Source organism: Heloderma suspectum, chromosome 2 (assembly GCF_057233095.1).
Source record: "Heloderma suspectum isolate Gila_16-S chromosome 2, 16-S_ref, whole genome shotgun sequence".
Lineage (NCBI taxonomy): Eukaryota > Metazoa > Chordata > Lepidosauria > Squamata > Helodermatidae > Heloderma > Heloderma suspectum.
Genome location: NC_139459.1, coordinates 79,625,465 through 79,650,130, shown reverse-complemented (window position 1 = coordinate 79,650,130; position 24,666 = coordinate 79,625,465). Strand labels below are relative to the sequence as shown.

Here is a 24,666-nt window from a genome sequence, read left to right as displayed (position 1 = left end):
GCAACCAAAAATGCCAGTTTGTTTTTAATTAACTTTTTAATTAACTTTTCTGCCACAGTGAAAATATTTTGCTACTTCAAAGTGTTAAGTGTGTTGTGTAAATCAAATGGTAAAAATGCCAATTAATCCATTTTAATTCCAGGTTGTAACACAACAACACGTGGAAAAGTCAAAGGGGGTAAATACTTATGCAAGGCACCGTACATCCTGTTATCTATAATCTGGCTGGGCCATTACTCCATTTTGAATTCTTAATTACCACTGGGACAATCTCTTCTCTCTGTTCAGCTTCTGATTGGTGATAAAAGATTTTCAGGCTGGGTGAGTACAGGGGCTTGGGAGAGGGTGTGTGGCCTGGGGGAAGGGGTCAGGGCCTGGGGGAGAAGCTTGAGGGATGGATGGGGATTCCCCACGGGCTGTATCTTGACCACAGGGCAGAGGTTCCCCATCCCTGCTTTAAAGACTTGAATGGCTTGGGACCTGATCACTTGAAAGACCATCGTCTGCATCCCTAACTATTTGAACCTTAAGGTCTTCTTCAGAGGCCCTGCTCTGAGTACCCCCACAAAATGAGGTGAGGTATATGACTATGAGGAAGAAGTCTTTTTCAGTGGTCGCACCCTGGTTTATGGAACAACCTTCCCAGAGAGGCTCACCTAGCCCCATCTTTGTGGTCTTTTTGGCATTGGGTGAAGACGTTTTCTTTTACACAAGCCTTTGAAATAATTGGTATCTTTTAGTCTGGGTCTCTCCGTTTAAAATATGTGTTTTAATTTTTATAGTTTTATACTGTATTTTAATGCTACATTTGTTTGTCAGCTGGCCAGAGAAGTTCTGTTATGGGGCAGCTATATAAACACAGAACTAAGTAAGCAATTAATTAAGAAAATTAGGATATATTCTTGAACTGGGCCCAGGAGGTAGAGCAGAGTGTGTGGGGTTATGGATGCCGCTGAGACTTGTATTTCTGAGCTTGGAAATTGAAGTCTCAGGAGCTCATAATGCTTAGATCAAATATGAGCGAGTATTACAACTCCTTAATTCTTCTGCAGCTCAGATTTTAATCTGAAGCAGAGAAGAATGTCATTCCTGTCTTCCATCCTCCAACCCCCTTCACCCTTTGTTTACAGTCCAATTACCTGGTTGAAGGCATTTCAGCATGGTGCAAAGTGGGAGGGAGGAAGTGTAGGCAAGTGTCTCCTACCTCCAAAATGGTGTGTTGCTATGAAGCATGCCAGGTCACAAATAGCCCCTGAAAAATATGGTTTTCCTAAGGGCTATGGACATTGAAGCAGTCCTTGGAAAAGCTACATTTCTCAAGGGATACATCTCACCTAGTGTTCTGCGTACAGAGTCTTCACTCCCTGCCTTTCTTCCACTTTTTGCCACCGCTGGAATGCCAGCAGAGGACATGTATGTGAGATGCAGTTTGGTGGGTAGGAGGAAGGAGAAAGTTAGGGAATGGACTGGGTTGGTCTCAGTCTGAATTTTGCTTGGAAATTAGTTCAGCTATTTTGCCATTTGGGGGGAAATAGTTAGGCTTATTTCAGAGATAATCTGATTCAAGCATGCTAGTGAGGTGGAAAGCTTGCTGCTCATCGCAAGTTGGGCTTGGAGGAGACTGCAGACAGCCTTAGATAAATTTCTGTCAGACCTGGATCATGTGCAGCTGAAGGCAAGGCAAATGCAGTCTGTAACAGCAAGAGCAGGTCTCAAAAGGTGTTTATAGTAGCAAGTAATCCTGGTCCAAAACCTGACCCGCTCTGGCTGATAAGAGCAAGGTGGCTTTTGTGGCTTGTCTCTCTGCAGTTTTATCTCTCAGGTTCAAGACTTCCTTTAGGCTTGACTACTAACAATCACTCAGTTTTACCTATTTCAAAAATCTGCTTGTTTAAAAGATTAATACAATTAAGATAGAACTCATGCACACACATTATATACAGTAGGTGGAGAAAAAATAATCTTCTGTGGAGAGTCATCTATTCAGTCAAAGACAGCCTTCTGATATACATATGGACATTCTACCAAAGTTGTAAAGCACAAAATATGTAGTTATCTATCTGCACGTTAATAAGCAGAGATGTATGGATAAACTTCTTGTATTGCAAAATATTAGGACCCTTTTGAAATTTACAAAAATATTGTCCCTACCTGTAGACTTTAATAACTGAGGACTATACGAAGTATTTGTATATGTTGCTTGTGGTATAAACAAAGCGACTAATGCATTTTGATATTTCAGTAGTGAAAAGGTTGTAACAGAAAGAGAAGTACCAGGTCTCCAAGGAAACCACTAACTTCTTGAAGCCAGGTGGTGCTGGTTAAACAGCTACACAATTGGCAATTCACTTAGGAATAGGCTTTTATACTCCATTGCAAAGTGTTTTGTTAGGCCAAGTTTTTCTCTCTCTATTATTTCCTCTCTTTTGGAATGACAAACTGTTCCATTTTAACAGCATTAAAATATATTCGGTTCCCTACAAAAAATGATTAAATATGCTATAAATTTGATTGTGCTTTTAATGGTGTGTGTTTGATTACATTAACAGATTTCCTCCTGCTCAACTCCTGTCCCCAAACAAAATATGAACATTTAAAATTTCTGCCATTTCTGTCAGTACAATGAACAGGATTTTAGCTGAGGAAAATTATTAAGCCGCCAAGAAAAAACATTATTCACTTCTTTCCCAGGCTACTAACAACTCTTCACTTTCTTTCATTCCCTGGTTCCTATCCTTTTCCATTGGGAGTTGCTGCTGATCAGTCTTGCAGTTCAGTATTAAATATTACTTTGCTGTATCTACTTAATCTTATTATTGAAATACATTGGCCATTTTCAGGCATAATATATCAGAGTAGAATACACATGTGAGGAGGAGGAGCGTGCTAGCCCCACTCCTCCTCATGTGTTTCTCTCGCCTTTAATTCATAGAGGGTGACTTTCTGAAGAGGAGAGCCTCTTGTATTCCTGGAGGTTCTCTATGAGATTATGAATGCTGATTTTCCAGTGTCCTAAATCACATGGAGAGCTTTCATGGATACAGAAGTCTCTCCTCTTCAGAAAGTGAAATGAGTAAGGAGGAGGCAGGGCTAGCATGCAAGCCCTCCTTGCATATTTACTCAGATGTAGATTGCCTGACTAGGGCTTCTATATCCTTATTTATTTATTATCATGTAACTAGACACTTTTGGGGAGCTTGTTATGTCACCACAGAAGGAACAAAATGCAGTTCTGGTACAGAGAAAGGTCTAGGCATAGCAGACATAGACATTTTAGGTTATTGTTTCACTGTCCCAGCTACTATTTATTTAGTGCCAACAATGGGCTAGATGCTGAAACAAGCCTTCCTAGAATACATTTGGCACAACCTAATCAAAGAAGTTCATTAATTTCAATGGGAGAGTTATGCATATGTTCTGCTCCCAATGAAATCCAGCTATGGCTAGATCATACCCTTACAATCCATATAACCTTGACGGCACAAAATTAAACTTATAGGAGATAACTTGTTAGCAGAATAGCAATAGTGTGGTAGCAGACGATAATTTAGCAAGAGCCAGCACAATTAACTGGATGACCACTCATGAATCACCAAAAAAGAGGAAATGCATCACCAAAAAAGAAAACAGAGGAGGACAGAGATTTGCATAAGATTTGCACATGCTGATTAATATGTACAGATGAAAAATTAGACTTAATTACTGTCATTTAAATAGAAATACAAAACATCTCACTATAGCAGGGAAGACGGTGACCAGGTGACCTGTGTGCCTGCTCAATCAGCATGCTTACTGCTAATGGGCAACTTCAAGGCCCCTGTTGCTCTCCCTTTGTATGGTTCTTGATCTTTAAACCAGACCTGGTTCAGGCAGCCCTTCAAACAGAGGATGCTTTCAAATAGAAGAACGTCCTTTGTAAAATAGGACATATGGCCACTCTGACAGAATGGTTTTGTGGAAGTAATTGGAATTTTATTTTATTTTATTTATTGCATTTATACCCCGCCTTTCTCCCTCTCGCAAGGAACTCAAGGCGGCTTACATTATCCTCCTCCTCACCGTTGTATCCTCACAACAACAACCCTGTGAGGTAGGTTGGGCTGAGAGTCTGTGACTGGCCCAAAGTCACCCAGTGAGCTTCCATGGCCAAGTGGGGACTAGAACCCGGATCTCCCGGCTCCCAGTCCGTCACTCTCACCACTACACTACACTGGCTCTCAAATGTCTTTGGGAAGCTCTTTTTGAATATAGCTGCCAGTTTTTGGGCCTGGTGTTATTTGTCTATGAATTTGGAACTTTCAAACAAGCTATGAAACAAGTATGTCAGAACATACTGAAGTGCCTCAAACTGAAGTCCACTCAATGGGTTGGAACTGAAGTAGCATAGATTTTATTTACAGGCCTCTAATCATGATAACAATGTCAGATTTCAGAACACAATATTTTTATAAAGTAACAAAAGACAACTTTGATATTTAATCTAGAAACTTGGCTGAAGTTTGTTATTGAGACCTTTACTCAAAAGATGCAAGATTTGCTCATATGAAACCTCAACATATGACTGATTTCATTAGAAATCAACCCTGCCTGTGACATTGACGGTTGTTGATTAAGGATGATACTTTTCGTATGAGTTGAACAATTTCTCTGATTCAGAATGGTCAGCTGCATTTTGCAGCATTCATTATTAACATGGAAAATTTGTGTCACCCATTTCTGGAACTGACAGTAAAGTTCATAATTGAGGCACACTGGGAAAGACAAGAAGAGGTTACATCTTCTTTGTTTTATGTGGCTATAAAATTGGGACTAGAAATAGGTTCTGGGACATGTCCCTGTACCCCACAGTGATAAAGAACTGTTACCTGGAATGCATTATTCTTTGGGGAGTGGATCATTGTCTAATGAATTTGCAGTCCCTGTCTTACCCTCCCTTCATTAAAAATCTATATAAAGATAGTCATAGATTAAGATCATTTGAAGAGGAAAAGGCTTCTGAATAAAGAAGCTGAAAAATTTAAACATGTACAATGTCTCTACAGGGCCAGAATAAAAACATAAGTTCAGCAATCATGTGTCTAATTCCCTCACTAATTGGGCATTTAACACATATTTGGTTTGGAGCTTTTATTGGTATTCATAAAAGAGAATAACCTATAGTCAAGATCTCATTAGGGACACTGAAATAAGCTGCATCATTAGTTCCTTTAAGAATTGCAAAGTATGCACCATAGAATGATAGCATTTTAATAATGGCATCACAATTGATTACTGTAGTTAGATTCTCCAGGCGAATTGCTGGCTTAAATGGATTCTTAACTTCCCTTAGAGTGTTACAATAAGCTGTTGGACCTGTTAACTTTGTGGATTCCTGAAGGTATTTTGAAATAGGGGGACATAAAATAGGGAAATGTAACAGCAGCAGAATATATAGAGATGTTGTTTATTCAGGGTGCAGCTCCATTTTATTCCTTAGTGTTTCCACATCTAGAAATTATAGTAATAAAACATAAGCACAGCCAGATGAGGACATTTAATTGCTCCACCCAACTCATTCTCTTTCCTGATAAAGGTTAGCCAGATACCTTAGGCAAGTTTGCAACCAGGACATGCCATGCCATTTGTCTCCTCTGGCTAATGCCAGGTTCTTGGACTGGGTGGCAGCACAGTTTTTGGAGTGTGGTTGGATTACTGCATATTTCAGTGTGTGTACTGCTGGTGACTTCTCAGGATTGAACTACTGGAATAACATCCCTGGATTTTAGCCAGGTATGACATAAGAGAACCCACCAGGCTCGCCATGAGCTTTAATCATATGTAAGGTAGGCCTTTAAGGGCTCAATCCTATGCATGTTTAGGCAGAAAAAAGTCCTACAGCTCCCAGCTTCCCTCTAGCTAACCATGGTGGCTGGGGAATCTTGGGAGTTGTATGACTTTTTTTCTGTCAAAACACGCATAGGACTGCACCCTTAGTCTTGTATCTGTGTGTTTCAGGGCAAGTGCTATTCTACCAACCCATCAGTACCACAGCTAAATCTCCCATTGCCTTAACAGAATGTTTTCAGTTTTTTGAGTGTAATTATCATGAACTCCAGACCATACCGTGGATGGCTACAATTCTGAATTCATATTTTCAACTTGTGGGGAGGGGCCTCCACTTTTTAAAACTAACATTCAACCCTCTCTTTCAGAGATAATGTAGTCTCTTCCTTTTTAAAGCAATTCTGTCCTGCCCACCAATTATTTGGGAAAATAGCTGGAGCATTTAGGCCTAAAATCAAACAACAACAACAACAACAAAAATACCACCTTTTGCTTAGCAGAGAAGTAAAAAAGAGCCTCATACTTACAGTTATATCATCACTAAAATCTATTTCATCCAAATCAAGATATTCAGGGGCTTCCATTATTCTGCTATGCACATCCTCATTGGCTTAGTTGGATAATAAAAGTTCTATTCAAAAGAGAAAAATGAAAGACAAAAATTAACACAGTGCACTTAAAAGTAGTGATGGCCAAACTCCCCTCAGTTCAATTTGAAATCAGCTATTTATCAGGATGCCTGGTGAGCACTGAGTAACATTCAGAAAAGGCGCTAAAAATTCTGTCCCACTCATTATGGTGGCACATCTGCACTGCCGTCCCCTGCGAACTGTAGTTCCCAGCAACGACCAAGGGGAGAGCTCCTTGGGAATTCAATTCACAGGGGAACTGAATTCCTCTTTCCCGAAGCAATCATACCTGGGAATAAGAAAGGTATGGGAGACAGGAACTTCACATTTACAAAAAACAATCATGACAACTGATCCTAATAGTAGGGCTAAGCTGAAACAGAATTTTTAGTTTTGATTCTACTCTTTGTCAAAGAGAAATTCTGTTTCTCAGGAAATTTTCTCCAAATTTGATCTGTTTGTTATCAAAGTGCTCCTGACACTAATCACAACTCAGACATAGCTGTGCAAGGGCACCCCCGCCCTCGCGTCCCCTGAATTTTAGTGCATATGGCACAGCTTAGAGAAGCTCCCAAATGCTGGGAGCATGAAGGTTGAGGAATCCTTGAAGTTTCAACAAGTTTGAGGAAGCATCAGCCTGAATGAGCTAAAGCTTAGCAGAGTATTGTTATATATTCCATGTAAGCCTCTCTCCCAGCCCATCCTACTTGGGAAGAATGGGGGGCAAGGCTAGGGCGGGGCTCTTACATAGATGGGAAAGGGGCTTGCAGAAAATATATATTTAGGGCACAATCCTATGGCCACTAGTCAGCAGCTAGACAGCCATAGGATAGGTCAGTTCTCTGAAAATTGACCTCCACCCTCTCATGCACTGCCTCTTGGGCAGCACGGATTGGCCCTGTGCTCTGTGCTCATAAGAGCAGGGAAAACAGGGTGTTCCTGGGGGTGGGGTGGGCAGAAGTGCCGTTCTGATGCTTCCTATGTGGTGTCTGGCATCCGCCTCCCCATGCTCCAACTTCCTGCGGCTTGACAGCCGAAATCAGCTGTCTAGCCACAACTGCAGGGTGGCTGAAGCACGGAAAGGAAGATCCCCTCTGTGCTGCTCCTGCCCTGCATGGGATAGGCAGTGGCCTCTGAGTTTGGAGGTGGTCGCCTATCCTGATAGGATTGCAAGCTAAGGATCTCTGTCTAAGCTTTAGCTCATTCAAGTCAGGGAATTTCCAAAAGCTTGGCCGAACAAATTCAGGGAATGCCCAGTGATTTTGTTCTCAAAGCCAAGAGTTTCTTTGAGCTGTCCTCTATTGGTTAGCTTGGGGACTCCACAGTTATCTGGAGTGTTAGCCTTTGGGAACTTTTGCATAGCTCTGTTTGAGCTGTGATTAGCATCCAATATTCAGACAATAGACTAAAAAGGCTGCTTGGCTGGGTGCTCTGTACAGGTCATGTCATTTACAGGAATCAATGAGCTTTTATCAACAGTAAGGGGTTCATATGAAAGACTGTCTATGCATTAAATAAATTCTGCAGGATTATCTATGCTTGTGCCTACAAAATAGCCTGGTCAGCCAGAATGCTGAGCATGCATGTACATTTTACATGCCAAACCAGAGAAAAATTTCTGGGGGAAATGACACTTGATTCGCAGTATATGACAGCATTACCAACTGGAAAAAATCATACTTCACAGCAGGTAATTATGAACTTTGGAAACATCACTACTAAAAATATCTCAACACAAAAATGTGAACAAGTCCCAGAGAACAAAGCATACATGCAATTTTCATTGCAAAAAAGAAATGCTGTCAGTCCTACTTAAATTTCATCTTTCTATATTAACTAGATATTGAAGTACAAGCATTTCTCTATCTAAAAGAGGAAGTTCAGGTTGTTGTATTAGAATCATTTTGTTCTTATGGAAAATCTACAACATCAAAAGGTATGCCCATGACAAACCTAAGCCCTTAAATACTAACTGCTCATTATTAGTCTTAATATTAGTCTTACTATCGGCACAATTCAGCCAAAGTTAAGCATTTTAATTCCCAGTGATTTTAATGGAACAGTTAAGTACCTACTCAAATCTCTTCCAGTGGGACTGAAAAATGCTTAATTTTGGTTGGTCTATGCCCTGTGTATTTTTATTCTCATCCCTATGGCCCTGTTTATCCATAATAATCTCACTAAAAATGCAGAATGCCAAAGTTCTCATGATGTCTTCTGTGCATTTAATTGCTGCTTAGAAGGGAAGAATTTTGTATACGAGGCTGAAGAATCATTACCATGTGGCTAAATGAGGGCATAAAAGCCCTATTAGGCCAGAAGCTGGCAATCCCTATCATCTAGAGAAAGAGAATCCTTGTATGTTCTCAGAACTTTTACTTAACAGTAGAAAATTATTCTCCCTTCCAATTGAAGTCTTATTGCATCTCTTCTGCTGTTTGGTAACATCACAGAGAAATGGGAATAAAGGACGGCCCTAGTGCTAAAGAGAGACAAGGCAGGCATCTGACTTGAACATGCTGAAAGGTGCACTCCCACCACCCAGATGCACATGCTACACAAACACAAAAAATCACTCAGATCTAATCACAGTGTCAGACTTAAAAAAAAAAGGATAAGTGTGCATTGTGCAAGACTTCTATTAAAAACACCACTGAAGCCTCATGATTCATGCTTGCAAGAGTCATGCATATGGATTAGCGAGTTTTTTTTTTAAAAAAATTAAGTGTCCGCCATGCATCATTAAGAGAGGCAGGAGGGCCCTGAAAGCTTCTCCAAAACGAATTCAGCCCTTGGGCTGAGATTCTGCACCCCTGGTTTAGAGAAACAAGCCAACTTCAAACCAGACTTTATGATCCTGGCTTGTTTCCCTACATCAAGGGTAGGGAGCCTCTTTCAGTCTGGGGGCTGAATTCAATTTCAGAGAAACTCTCGGGGGTCACATTCGACTGGGGCACAGAGCCAAATGCAAACGGATCAGCCTGAAGGCAAAAGGGATGGGGACAACAATTCAGAACAGCATATTATAGCTTGAAGCTCTTACTTCCAATAAGTAAGCCTTAGGGGACCTTTTAGTATGGGGGAAAAACCTTTTAGAATGGGGAAAAACTACACAAAAGCTGGGAAAACACCAAACGATCAATGGTTCAGGGTAGGGGGTGGGGCCAGGGGAAGGGGGCATGGCTGTCTGGGAATGCCAGTAGGGATAGATTTGGCCCCCAGGAGTGAGGTTCCCCACCCCTGCCGTAAACCATAATTAAAACTAGCCACAGTTTGTCCAGGCTCAGACATAACATGTAACCATGGCTAACTGAAAATAGAAGCAAAAGCTTCTGAACTTCTCCTTGAGACTGAGTTGGGGAGGGAATGGGGAGTGAAACATGCCAAGGCTTGTGCACATAACACTGAACCATGGTTTATCATTATGTCTGAACCATATCAACATATAGCATACATATCTATGTATGATTATATGAAGTTGTGGGTGTGTGCTCGGTGTAATGCGCTCCTGAATATCTGGGAACAATTTCACTCCCTTGAGGCCAAGGTTGCTGACCTGGAGAAGCTAAGAGAGGCAGAGAAGTTGGTGGATGAGACCTTCAGGGACTTATTAGCTGTGTCCCACTCCCAGGGTGACAGCTCCTCTGCTGTCATGGAGAATGTGGGTCTCAGGGAATGAGAGCACCATTCTGAGGAAGAGGGAAACAATCCTTTAGAAGGCACCCATTCCTCAGAAGATGAAGAAATATCCTCTTGCACCGAGGATGTGCCTCCAGCGGTAGGGGGGCTCATGGTAGTGGGATATTCAATCATTAGACACATAGACAGCTGGGTTTGTGATGGGTATGTAGACCACATAGTGAATTGCCTGCCTGGTGCTAAGGTTGCACATATCACGCGCCACCTAGATAGCCTAATAGATAGTGCTGGGGTGGGGTCAATGGTTGTGATCTACGTTGGTACCAATGACGTGGGAAAATGTAGTTGTGAGGGCCTGGAAGCCAAATTTAGGTTGCTAGGTAGGAAGTTGAAATCCAGGACCACCAAGGCAGCTTTCTCTGAAAGCTACTTGTTCCATGTGCAGGGCCTGCTAGGCCCTGTTTCCATGACAATGGAAGGAGAAGGAAAAAGTGACTTAATCGCATTTTTCTAGGAGCTGCTTTTGGTCTGGGCAAGGCTCCATAGGGGTGCACATCGCCCCATTTTAAGTTGCTTCTCCTAACAAAGTTCCGGGTAGGGTTGGGGGGTTGGAGTGAATGTCATCTGAGTGGCAGGGGCTGCTCAACCAATAAGAGAGGGTTTCCCCCCTCCAGGCTCTCCCCCCTTTGTCCCTAAGGAAAGTGAAAATTAGAAGTAATTACTTCCTATGTGTGCAAGTGAGGGAGAAGCTGCCTAACGAGCCCCAGTCTTTCTCTCCTGTTGCTGCACTTGATCACTCTAATGGGCTGGGGGAAATGAATTACTTCCGATGTGGGCATTTGGGAGAGAAGCCTCATTGGCCACAATATTACTTCTGAGTAGACACTAATTGGTTTGTGCTGGGAATCACAGGGACAGGAGAAAGGAAACACCCATTGACCGGGGTCACGGTGAAAGGCACACCCCTGGGCATGATTAGCATACGGTCAATGCAGGGGTTGAGGCACACAGCAACTATACCAGGGAGAACCCAACTTGAGGAAAACAATCAGACTTTAAGCAGTCTCAGGAAATCTGGGTTTTCCCTGAAAAGTTCTGGGGTGGCTGCTGGATGGCCAGGACGTCATCTAACCTTAACGACCTCAACATGCAGCAGGCTCGGAGTAAATTGCTGGTGGAAACACAGCCCTAGACAGGCGAAGCTGAAGAGTTTCAATGCGTGGATGAGACGGTGGTGCAGGGAGGAGGGGTTCAGATTTGTTAGGCACTGGGGAACATTTTGGGACAAGCCAGGCCTGTACAAGAGGGACAGGCTCCACTTGAACCAAAATGGAACCAAAAATAAAAAGGGTGGCGGAGCAGCTTATAAACTAAACCCTGGGGGAAAGCCGACAGGAGCTGGGAAGCATCTGCTTTGGGTTAAATCACCCCAAAAGGATGAAGATGAAAATGTTTTTGATTGCCCAAATGTAGAAGGCGAGGAAATAGGCCAGGAGTACATGGCAGAACATAACAGCCAATCAAAGGGGCCAAGGTCCCATAGCAAAAGATGCACATGCCAGAGGCATCTGGGGAAGGATACTGTGTATAGGTGTTTTTATGCAAATGCTAGAAGCCCCTGAGCCAAAATGGGAGAAATGATTTTAAAGTGCTTGATTTTAAAGGAAAGCCTGGATATTGTGGGAATTACAGAAACCTGGTGGAGCAGGAGAGAACCACTGGGATATGGTCATCTCTGGATATAAACTCTATCGGAAGGACAGGGAAGGACGTACTGGGAGAGTTGTTGCTCTGTACGTCAAAGAGGGCATAGTGTCGAGCGGACTAGAACACCTAAAAGGGGTAGGCTCTTCCACAGAAGCACTGTGGGTGGCAATGCCAGGCTCCAAAACTAATTTAGTCCTGGGAACATGCTATCGTCCCCCAGACCTGAATGCTCAGAGTGACTTTGAGACGGAAAACGCTGACAGCTCAATGATGATGTCATCATAGTGTGTGGCCGCTGTAAAAAAGGTAAACTCCATGTTAGGCATAATTAGAAAAGGAATTGAGAATAAAAATGCCAATATCATACTGCCCCTATACAAATCCATGGTGCGGCCACACTTGGAATACCGTGTACAGTTCTGGTCACCATACCTAAAAAAAGATATTGTAGAGCTGGAGAAAGTGCAGAAAAGGACAACTAAAGTGATCAAGGGGCTAGAGCATCTCCTCTACGAGAGAAGGTTACAACAGCTGGGATTATTTAGCTTGGAAAAAAGGAGGGTAAGGGGAGACATGATAGAGGTCCACAAAATTATGCATGGTGTGGAAAATGTGGATAGGGAGACATTTTTCTCCCTCTCTGAAAATACTAGAACCTGTGGTCATCCTATGAAGCCGACTGGTGAGAGATTCGGGACAGATGAAAGGAAGTTCTTCACACAGCGCATAGTTAAACTATGGAATTCGCTACCATAGGATGTAGTGATGGCCACCAATTTGGATGGCTTTAAAAGGGGGTTGGACAAATTTGTGGAGGAGAAGGCTATCAATGGCAACTAGTCCAGATGGCTATGTGCTACCTCCAGCACCAGAGGCAGTGAGCCTATGTACACCAATTTTGAGGGGGAAAGGGTGGGAGGGTGCTGTTGCATTCATACTCTGCTTGTGGGTTCCTGGTCGACAGCTGGTTGGCCACTGTGGCTGAATCTACACATCACAGTTTTACCATTATCATACTGCAGTGATAATTATTGGTGCCCATTGGTGTAATGTGCACCAATAGTTATCACTGCAGTATGGTAACGGTAAAACTGCTATGTGTAGATTCAGCATGTGTGAACAGAATGCTGGACTAGATGGACCCTTGGTTTGATCCAGCATGGCTCTTATGTTTTCATGATTCCTACAATCTTTCATTCCTTTTGTGAGTATCACAGGAATTGGGTATATGGACACAAACCTCTCATCACATGCTACAGGTTTTCTGCTCCACCACATACATATACAGGATTTCCAGTCAGTGACTGTGTGAACTGGGCCCAAAAATGATTTCCACAAACTATGTTCAGAGAGTTTATTATTAATGTAAAAGCCATTGTAACAAAGGAAGCTTATTGGAACAAGCATAAATCAATCTTAAGGCTGTTTTTGTCCTGCAATTGTGTATCATTTACGCTGTACATTTTACAGCAACGAGGCAACAGGAAATATGTTTAAGGAGCTAAACAATCACCAATAAACAAACAACAATAACAATGGGAAAGAAACATCTATGACTTTCTGTAACGTTTTTGTTTTAAATTCCACTTATTTGTTGAAATCACAATGCAAGGAAAATAGGTGTAAGTGTAGCCAATGTAAACGTTGCGAACCTCAATGGCATAAATCCCATCTGAGGAACAGAGGTATAACTGCACTGAGCTCACCCAACCATCAGGAACACACACTTCTGTCTGGTGAAATCATCAGATTTTCACCTACCTGCTGGAGGCATTTTAGGTTTTCATTGGAAGACAAATATATTTTGGTACTGGAAGCATGGACCAGATTAAAATCAAGGCTCAAAGGCCTGCTTTATTATATATTCATATTACATTTAACCGCATATATTGTGGTTACCTTTTCATAGTATAACTAGAGATATAGGTGCCCTGGATGAGTAATCACACATGTTCTGAACATGCAATACTCCCACCTTCCAAAATGGTTCCCCTGTTTTCACCTGAAGCCACAGGAGTCTAATTTTTGTGTAGAAACTCTCGTTTCTTTGTGACCAGCACCACAATAGTTAGAAATCATTCCAAACAGTATAATTCTACTAGAGGGGAAAATTGATTGACCATGAGAGGTTGATCAAAACTATCTGTGACAAGGTATTACCAGAACTATGAAGGTATCTCTGTAATTAATAGTTCACAGGATGTAGAACTTATCGGAGAAGAAAACTGCAGTTCTTTATTACTTTATTATTTATGTACCTGCATTATTTTATCTATATTTGTGATAAAAATGTATTTCCATTTTAAAACAAACAAAATCAATGGTATATAAAATATTTTATTGTTTTACTTGTGTAACATATTATAGCATAAAATATACAGGCATCCATTTCAGACTTTGGAAAAAGTCACATTAATTACATTCTAAAGTAGAATGAAACAGATATAGCTTTCAAGTCATGATTCTGAAAAAAATCTAGGGCTTGAGTGTTTTAAAACATATTTTAATATTTTGTTTGGTTTTAAATCATGGACACGATCCTGCTCACTTTTGAAGAGACCAGACAATACACCAGGCTCAATGGCACCAGGCTCCACGCTAGTTGCATATATCATGGGAGAGCATGAGAGACTACCTCCAGACTTCTGCCACCAAACAGCAAAGGAGAATTGCCAAGGAGGAGGGAATAATCTAGTTTACACATTGTTCTTTTTTGGCGCTCTGTAGTGCAACATTCCCCACCCCACAAATAATATCTTTTTTAAAAATTCATTTTTGGGTTGCCTGGCAGACTGAGGCCCAAGGGGAAGGGTGCCTGGGAGTGAAAGTGGTCCCCAGACCTCCTGAAGTTGCTCACGCCTGCCTTAAATCAATTCACTTTGCCACTCAGTCACAGGGATGTATGTGGACCATCTATACTTTCCTTACTTGCTGCTTATGCCACCACCCTGGAAGGCAGTGGGCTCTGCTAGCTGCTGCAATTTGGACCTTACTCCTGATATCAGTCTGAGTAGCCTTGTGGGAGAATGGGGGCTATGATTAACCTGGCTGTGGCTTTCTCCAGTGGGACATGCTTTGAACAACAATGATGCAGTGAGGGATGACTAGCCTCTGCATCTGAACATTCCTTGGGGCTGGATAACTTTTTCTAGAGAGATTTGACCTAGCCATAGTCAGGTATGCCCTGGTAACATCCAGGTTAGACTACTGCAACACATTCTATGTGGGGCTGCCTTTGAAAAGCATTCAGAAGCTACTATTGGTACAAAATGTAGTGGCTAGAGTTTAAATGGGGCTTGCCACTAGGAACACAAAATACCAATACTGTTTCAGCTGTGTTGTCTCCCAATTTGCTTCTAGGCTCAATTTAGTGTGCTGGTGTTAAGCTTCAAAGACCTAAATGGCCTAGGACCAGGATGAAACTTAAGTGAGCCTGCTCTGCATCCCTTTCCTTTCCTTTCCAAGCTGGCCACTGGGCACACAGGATAGGGCCTTCTTGGCTACCACACCCAGGCTTTAGAACTCCCTTATCTGGGAGGTCCTTCTGGCCCCTGCCCCCGCTTCTGGCCTTCTGACATGTTAAGGCACTTTTGTTTTGGAGGGCTTTGGGGTGGTGTTTTATTTTGCTGTGCTCTCTTTCACTGGGTTTTCCTACTGATATTGTTCTCATGATTGTTTTGTTATATAATAAACTTGTGAGCTATTTGTGATGTTATATTTAACAGAAAGGAGAGTTAGATTTTTTTTTTTAAAGTAAATGAGAACAGGGCTGCCATCAAAGGTAGGCATCGTTGGGCACCTGCCAAGACCCATAGCCCAGCAGTGGTTGACTGACAAGTGACCCTTGGCCTTGCTCCTTCTCTTCACCACTGCAACTTGCTTGCTCACCTTCCTCTCACTCTGGCCCAGACGATGGTGGTGGTGAGAAGGAGGAGCAGTAGATTCCACTGCCCACTGGCTCTCTGCCTGTCAAACAAGCAAGTGGTAGCAATGATGAGAAAGAGGTTGAGGACCAACAGCAGCTAATGACAATCCTAGTGAAAAGGTAGACTCACTGAGGGAAGGGAGTCATTGAGGTTGTCTTGCCTAAGGGCCCTCAAAACCCTGTAGCTGACCCTGAATGAGAACAACAATAGCTGCTGCAACAAACACCATGTACAGTCCCTGGTATCCACACCTTGTTCTCAATAAGTGACTAGAGTGGTGTGGAGAACAGCTTCTAACACACGCATGCACGCACGCATGCACACGTTTCCCATTCCCACACTCTCTTTTCAGTACACCCACAGATACATTTTAGAAAAGAATTCTGGTTGTTAAGCATATGGAGAAACATATGGAGAAATAGCTGATAGGGAAACTGGTGTCTTCTCACCCTTACAACAGAAACACCTCATTTGTACTCTGTAGTTAATCAACATAAGAAGATAAGGGCTCACAGCTGAGTATCCTGAAGACAGAACTGTCAGAATCGATGGTGCAAAGTAATAAGTTTTAAAATTCTTCAGGCAGTAAATTAGAGTAAAGTAAGAAATCCAGAGTGAAGTAATAAGCAATATTAATAACAGGATATGTTTACATGCTCTGAGGACTTCTGTTTCAGAAGCATTATTCCCAATCCATATGCCACCATATGTTGCTTTCTTATGTTCCCAGATGAGGTGTGCTATTCGGAAACCAACAAGGAGCATAATTAGCAGTGGGAGAAGATCAATAGCTACTAGAAATATTTTTCCATAGAAAACCTCTATCTTGTCATTTTTGTATTCAGTCTTGCATTCAGCATAGATTAAACTGCTAAACTGCTGGTAAGTTTCATTTTCTATATTCAGCTTTCCAGTCTTTCCTGTATATAGTAAAAGTGGGGAGCAAATTGCAAAACCAGCAAACCAAAGAGCAAAAACTAGGACCAAGTGATATTTCCGAAGGTTTCTGCTTACAGCTTCAGCTGGAGGGTGCACCACTCGACACAATTTAAAACAGTAGAGTAAAGCAAGGTATAATGTGAACCATATGGTGAGAGTAGTAGTAAAAGTTATTGTGAACATGAGAACTTTGCAGCCGGCTGGATTCAACCAAACACCAAAGGCATAAACAATCTTCAAGACATTCACCACCAAGCTGTTTACAAGATGGACAAATGAAAGACTGAAAATAAGTGTGAATGAGGTTCGCAAATGCTCATTGATGCACCTCCATGTGCAGATAATCAACAATATATTTCCAACCACAGTGCTGGAGATCAGAACAACACAGGCAAATATCTCCAATGTCCCAGGACTGAGCTCCATGTTCTTTGGCCAATAGGTTGCTCCAGATCTATTCTGATATTTAGAACTTCTGGACTTTAAGAAGCCTAGTAAAAATTCTTATAAAGTTCAAAGGCATTTTTTCTCCGATGAATTTTCATATTATGTATCATGCCAAAGAAAGGTACATACAATCATCAGTCTCTTCACAGAATGCAAAACTGAAAAACAAAACCAAGCCAATGTTGTTTAAGCCAATGTACTCCAGTGACTTTTCATCATCTCATGTGGTGCTATCATTATGAACAATCACAAGGGTATTCTTTAATGAAAGGGTACTGAAATACGGCAACAACCTGGAAACCTGTTGGCCTAAAAATATCTCAGATGTAGATCTCTTCGGTGAATAACACTCTCTATGTCTGAGAGATTTGGTCTGTCTGTCTGTCTGTCTATACACTTCTCCCTATAAAGATAGTAATAAACATAAAGGTTTAATTAAAAAAAAGTTGTTTTTCATTATCTTTGTTCTGAAATAGAGTCCGTATTTAGAAGAGTATAAAAAAGTAAAAATTAGAAAAGTAATTATACTGTACTTTCATTCTGTGCTGACTGAAAATCCTATCCACACAAATAAAATTTACTTATTAAATATCCATTGACATATAAATTAATTCTTTAAAAATAGAGTGAACTGACAAAAGCATAGCCTATCTATTGCAGAACTAAAACTTGCATTATTTTATCTGGAACCGTCACTTCATCATAAACAAAACTGACTATAGGTTCAAGCTACTAACCTCTAGGAATGTGCGATCTCAATACATTTCAGTGTGGTTTGTGCTTTAAAACCCCCAAAACTAAGATTCTGAGAAAGCAATGGGGTAACAATGTTTTCTGGGTGAGTAACCAAATTTGAGCTCTATGAACATTGTAAAACATTGTTCATAACCTGAATGCCACTTTTTAAACTGAGTCAGAAAACAGCCAATGTGAACATAAACATTATACGTGGAAAAGAAAAATAAGGCACAATTTCAGTAAGACATAGAACCAAACATATGATTAGTCTTTCACTATTATTTATATATGCTGTGAATGGAATAAAAACTTGCTTTTGCACAATTTGGGAATGGATACTGTGGGTTAAACTCAGCTTACTAATAAGGAATAACCAGGATCGGATCCTGGTATCATATAATACTAATAGCCAGGATTTGATCCTGGTTTTATATTCTTGTTGGTAAGCAGAGTTGAAACCACAGTCTCCCAGCTTGGCTTTCACAGGAAAGTGTAATTTAAACAAACCACAATCGAAGTTTCAAAGCCAGTGTGCTGCAGGCAAGGCAAGTTCAAGGGCACAATATGTGTTTGTGTCTTCATAAACCACTTATTATTATTCAGATCATCACATCTGAACCAGCCTAATGACTAGAGTTTCCTTCTGCAGAAATCCTTGGCACTCTGGTGCCATATATTTCAATCTCCATTCTCAAGCTATTATCTCTGGGTGATTTCCACTACAAGAGGAAATCTCTGCCAGTGCAGGTGGTGAAATAGTTAGAAATCAGCAGTGGTGCTTGGTAGAGTTGTGCTCTGTGTCTCTGTGTGTGTTTTTTACTGTCTGTGCAATACTCGGAAGGCATCAGTGCAATTTAAAGCACAGCACCAATATTATGAAGACTTAAATGCTACCTTCAGGATGCAGTATTATTATAATTAATAATATTTGTGTATATGAAATTATGTATAGATATGTATTGGATCAGATGTACTCAGAAACAGAGTGCATACAAGCACTTTTGCTTTTTATCATCTTGTATAATGTGCTACAATGGGGATACTGAGTTTTATTTGTTTTTTTAAAGGTGGCAAATGCTAGAAACCACATGAACTCAGCATGGTATTTTGGGATTAAACTGAATTTTCAGAGGTGAATACAATAATTTAGCTGTCTATATTGATGTGTGATCCCTAACTACTTGTTCTTAGTCCAGCAAACTCTCCTGTTGTTCAGCAGACAGTTGTGCATTGTCAATGACACTTGTGTAGCTTCTCTGCACAGTTTCGTACTAAAATGAATGGAAATTTCACAGCAGCAGATCTAAGAACGTTGTATACGTTAAAGTCAATGGGAAGAATTCATAAATAAATTTGGGACTGGAGACTTACTACATCCAGAAGCACCATGAAAGCTGCTTTTTAATTAGAGACTGTTCTGTCATACAGTTATACACAGAAGTAAAATATTTCCTCTCCTGAGCATATGAAAAGAACAATAGCTGTAAGATAAACCAGCTTCAAAGACAGAGGAAAGGTCTTATATGAGGGGAAAATATACAATACCTATAAATTACTCTTAGAGAACTGGAGGCCTTTTGTTATCCTATCATCACTGATATAAAAAAGCAAAGGATTACAATTGTGTCTCCTGACAGGCTAAGCAGCACAATAGCACAGCTGTTCAGGTTAGCTGTTCAATAAAAATGCCAGCGCATAGAAGTTCAGGAAAGAAGATTTTCAGTACATTTTCAGAAGGCACAAATCTAATTTTAATGCTCTGGATCTAGTGAATGCCTGGGAGAGAAACCTTCAAGTATTTATCAGCTTCAACAGGCTTTTTGATAAGGTTTTGCACTGAATTATTTTTCTTTGGTAAGTGTCAGTCTTATCCAAAACATGCCACATTGAAAGCTTCTCTTGAAAGTTTGAACAAAGATTAAAGATAAAATATGTGTCCTCAGAAAAAGGTTGTTTATACAGCACCCAGCACAACAATGTAGCATTTCACTGTTTCCACAACTCTTAAGAAATAAACCCCTCTGTCTTAGTCTACTGTGCCGAAAAGTATAGCTTAACATTAAAAAAAAAACACCTTACGTTATTGCCTTTATAAAAGGGGGACATGATTACAAACATAAAACTGAACACTATGACAATAATGATCAACGGTGGAGAACCACCTTCAGCACCAGGGCCGGAATAAATTTAGGGAGGGGCTGCATTCCAGTGGTGGGCAGGGCCAAAGTCAAATGGGTGGGCCAGAGGAAAAAGAGACAGGGTCAAAGATACAAAACATACCAGTATATTGTAGCTTACAACTCTCACTGCCAGTAGTTAAAGCTTTAGGAGAGTCATTTCTGCCTTTTGGGGTGGAGAAAACTGCACAAAAAGCAGGGAAAACACCAAACAATGGCGGTTGGAGGAAAGGGGGTGGCCATCTGAGGATGCCCAGAGGGCTGGATTAGGAGCCCAGGAGGGTGGATTTGGCCCTCCTTGAGGTTTACCACCCCTGCTCTACTCTAGACCTCAAATACATACATTCTAAGCGTAAGGTAACATGATCTAGTTCATTCAAAATAAACATCTTCACTCTTTGCAACATTTATATGACTTTGTACTTTGCAGGCTTAGACCACTCTTATTTATCAACATCTAAATGGCTCAGAAAGAGAGCCCAATTGTAAAGAAATTAACTTTTCTTCTGAATAACTTGAACCATTCACATAAGACCTGTTAGTTTTTCTCTAACTGCAAGGCCCCAACAAGCCCATTGTGTAACTGTAGGAACATACAGGCATGGGCGAATTTAATTCAGGTGACCATCATATCTACTATTGTGGGCAAGAATCCCTGAGAAGAAATGGAGTAGCACTCATAGTCAACAAAAGGGTGGGAAAAGCAGTACTGGGGTACAATCTTAAAAATGATAGAATGATCTCAGTACGAATCCAAGGCAAACCATTCAACATCATAGTAATTCAAGTCTATGCCCCAACCACTGAGGCCGAAGAAGCTGAGGTTGATCGGTTCTATGAAGACCTACAACACCTTCTAGAACTAACACCAAAAAAAGATGTCCTCTTCATCATAGGGGATTGGAATGCTAAAGTAGGAAGTCAAGAAATCACCGGGATAACAGGCAGGCATGGCCTTGGTGTACAAAATGAAGCAGGACAAAAGCTAATAGAGTTTTGCCAAGAGAACACACTGATCATAGCAAACACTCTTTTCCAACAGCACAAGAGGCGACTCTACACATGGACGTCACCAGATGGTCAATATCGAAATCAGATTGATTATGTCCTTTGCAGCCAAAGATGGAGAAGCTCCATACAGTCAGTAAAAACAAGACCTGGAGCTGACTGTGGCTCAGATCATGAGCTGCTTCTTGCAAAATTTCGGCTTAAATTGAAGAACGTCGGGAAAACCACTAAACCGTTCAGGTATGACCTAAATCATATCCCTGATGAATATACAGTGGAGGTGAGGAATAGATTTCAGGGATTAGACCTGATAGACAGAGTGCCTGAGGAACTATGGACGGAGGTCCGTAACATTGTTCAGGAGGCAGCAACGAAATCCATCCCAAAGAAAAAGAAATGCAAGAAAGCCAAGTGGCTGTCTGATGAGGCTTTACAAGTAGCTCACGAAAGAAAGGAAGCGAAAAGCAAGGGAGAAAGGGGAAGATATACCCAACTGAATGCAGAGTTCCAGAGAATAGCAAGGAGAGACAAGAAGGCCTTCTTAAATGAACAATGCAAAGAAATCGAGGAAAACAACAGAATGGGAAAGACTAGAGATCTCTTCAAGAAAATTGGAGATCTCAAGGGAACGTTTTGTGCAAAGACGGGCATGATAAAGGACAAAGAAGGGAGGGACCTAACAGAAGCAGATGAGATTAAGAAGAGGTGGCAAGAATACACAGAAGAACTATACAGGAAAGATCTGAATGTCCCTGATAGCCCTGATAGCCATGATAGTGCGGTCACTGAACTTGAGCCGGACATCCTAGAGAGTGAAGTCAAGTGGGCCTTAGGAAGCATTAGTAACAACAAAGCTAGCGGAGATGACAGTATTCCAGCCGAGCTATTTAAAATCCTAAAAGATGATGCTGTTAAAGTGCTGCATTCAATATGCCAACAAATCTGGAACACTCAACAGTGGCCACAAGACTGGAAAAGGTCAGTTTACATTCCAATTCCAAAGAAGGGCAACGCCAAAGAGTGTTCAAACTACCGCACAATTGCACTCATTTCACATGCCAGCAAGGTGATGCTCAAAATCCTACAAGCTAGGCTTCAGCAGTATGTGAACCAAGAACTACCGGAAGTACAAGCTGGGTTTCGAAGAGGCAGAGGAACTAGAGATCAAATCGCCAACATTCGCTGCATCATGGAGAAAGCAAGAGAATTCCAGAAAAACGTCTATTTATGCTTCATTGACTATGCTAAAGCCTTTGATTGTGTGGATCACAACAAACTGTGGCAAATTCTGAAAGTGATGGGAGTACCAGACCACCTTACCTGTCTCCTGAGAAACCTGTACGAAGGTCAAGAAGCAACAGTAAGAACCAGACATGGAACAACCGATTGGTTCAAAATTGGGAAAGGAGTACGACAAGGCTGCATATTGTCACCCTGCTTATTTAACTTATATGCAGAGTACATCATGAGAAATGCCGGGTTGGATGAATCAGGGGTCGGAATTAAGATTGCTGGGAGAATTATCAACAACCTTCGATATGCAGATGATACCACCCTAATGGCAGAAAGCGAAGAGGATCTAAAGAGCCTCTTGTTGAAGGTGAAAGAGGAGAGTGCAAAAGCTGGTTTGAAACTCAACATTAAAAAAACTAAGATCATGGCATCTGGCCCCATCACTTCCTGGCATATAGAAGGGGAAGAAATGGAAGCAGTGACAGATTTTACTTTCTTGGGCTCCAAGATCACCGCACACGGTGACTGTAGCCATGAAATCAAAAGATTTCCTTGGGAGGAAAGCTATGGCCAACCTAGACAGCATAGTAAGAAGCAGAGACATCACCTTGCCGACAAAGGTCCGTCTAATCAAAGCTATGGTTTTTCCAGTAGTAATGTATGCTATGAGAGCTGGACTATAAGGAAGGCTGAGCGCCGAAGAATTGATGCTTTCGAACTGTGGTGCTGGAGAAGACTCTTACGAGTCCCCTGGACTGCAAGGAGGTCAAGTCAGTCCATCCTAAAGGAAATCAACCCTGAGTGCTCATTGGAAGGACAGATACTGAAGCTGAAGCTCAAATATTTTGGCCACCTAATGCGAAGAGAAAACTCCCTGGAAAAGACCCTGATGCTGGGAAAGACTGAAGGCAAAAGGAGAAGGGGACGGCAGAGGATGAGATGGCTAGATAGCATCACGGATGCAATGAATATGAACTTGAGCATGCTCCGGGAGAGAGCGCAGGACAGGAAGGCCTGGCGTGCTATGGTCCATGGGGTCACGAAGAGTCGGACACGACTGAACAACAACAACAACAACAAGGAACATACATAGTTTTTGCAGCTATTAACACATGAATGAAAAGCTATTTGTAAGTATAAAATTCCATGTCTTTCCAACTGCCATTTAACAAGATTGAATTCTGTGCATAAAGAAATATGCATAAAGAAATAAAAAAACATTTGTTTTTCACCTGCCCAGCTACTTTTTGCCAAAATCCTTGAACAATGTTGCAAGACCACATATCCTCAAAAGCGTCTCCCCACTTCTATACCAACAAAACCCAATTATATACTTACATTCTTTATATTCATGTTTTATGGGAAACAATGTTTCAGCAAGCAAACCTGAGAAAGAAAGCTGAGATGACTGTATACCCATTTACAGGGATGATGTGCTATTAACAGTGTTTTGCTATAGCTTCACATATTCAAACAAAGTGACAACCTGACATACTGCGACACTGTTTTGACAGTAATAAGCTAGATAAGGGTTTGTAATGCAGTCTCTGGAGCATTGATTATTCCGTTTTCTAGAACTCCCTTGGCACAATCCTCCCCACCCCCAGTCTAAATGATGTAAAATAGCATTGTTTCTATTAGTTGTCATCTGCATTGTCTGGCTTTTGTCTCATTGACTGAGCATCTCTGTAGCACCAGCTTATTTTATTCATTTTTCCCCTTCTTGTTAACAATGTATGCCAAGAAAAACATATGGTACAGGATGAATTATCTGCTCAGTCAACTTATATACAATTTAAAGGGAAGGGTTAGATGTATTTTCAGAGTCTATACATGAATCTGAAGCAGCAGTTTTGTCTAAGAAAAACAAAAAGCTAGCAGTTAGGCCACTGACTAAAACAATGTGATTGATTTCAGTGGAGGAGTGAATTTTGGGACTGGGATTACCTTATACCTTATCATGTTTATTCAGAAGTTTCCCTAAGTTCAAAAGTTCATAGCTGCATACAGGGATCCGGTACTTCTGAAGCAAGCCAGAATAAAAGTCATGTTTTTAGCCAGCACACAACAGCTATCATAAAATGTCTTGCAAAAGTGACAATAGATAACCCTTCAGATCAGATAAAAAAACAACACACCCTCTAGCACAGAGCACATGGGGTAGGGGTGGCAGAAAAGGATTCAGATAATCTGACTTCCAGGAATGCCTGGTACTGAACCTTTCTAACACCTCACCCAGAAGACGTAAGTAGCCTGGCCTGCAGTCTCTTGCCTCCTCAGGATATGAGGTAGACCTTTCAGGAGTGGTCTCACCATGCCTTCCTTCTATGTGGCAGGTTCCACTTTCTCCCTTAGGGAGGCATCTACAATTTCCTTGACCCAGCAGGTGAGTCACTCTCT

General features: G+C 41.4%; 2 protein-coding genes across 3 annotated transcripts in view; both read right to left on the bottom strand.

Annotated features, from left to right (window-relative positions):
* The window catches only part of SNCAIP (synuclein alpha interacting protein), a 127,711-nt gene that overhangs the window by 59,661 nt on the left and 43,384 nt on the right, over positions 1 to 24,666 (bottom strand). For both annotated transcript variants that reach the window (XM_084832100.1, XM_084832101.1), the window contains exon 2: positions 6,351 to 6,454. In XM_084832100.1, coding sequence (XP_084688226.1) covers positions 6,351 to 6,407 — 57 coding nt within the window. In that variant the 5' untranslated portion in view covers positions 6,408 to 6,454. The remainder of the gene's footprint in view (positions 1 to 6,350; positions 6,455 to 24,666) is intronic.
* On the bottom strand, positions 16,115 to 17,089 carry LOC146352390 (uncharacterized). Its single transcript, XM_084832099.1, has one exon. It carries the CDS (start codon positions 17,087 to 17,089, stop codon positions 16,115 to 16,117), a length of 975 nt encoding a protein of 324 aa, XP_084688225.1.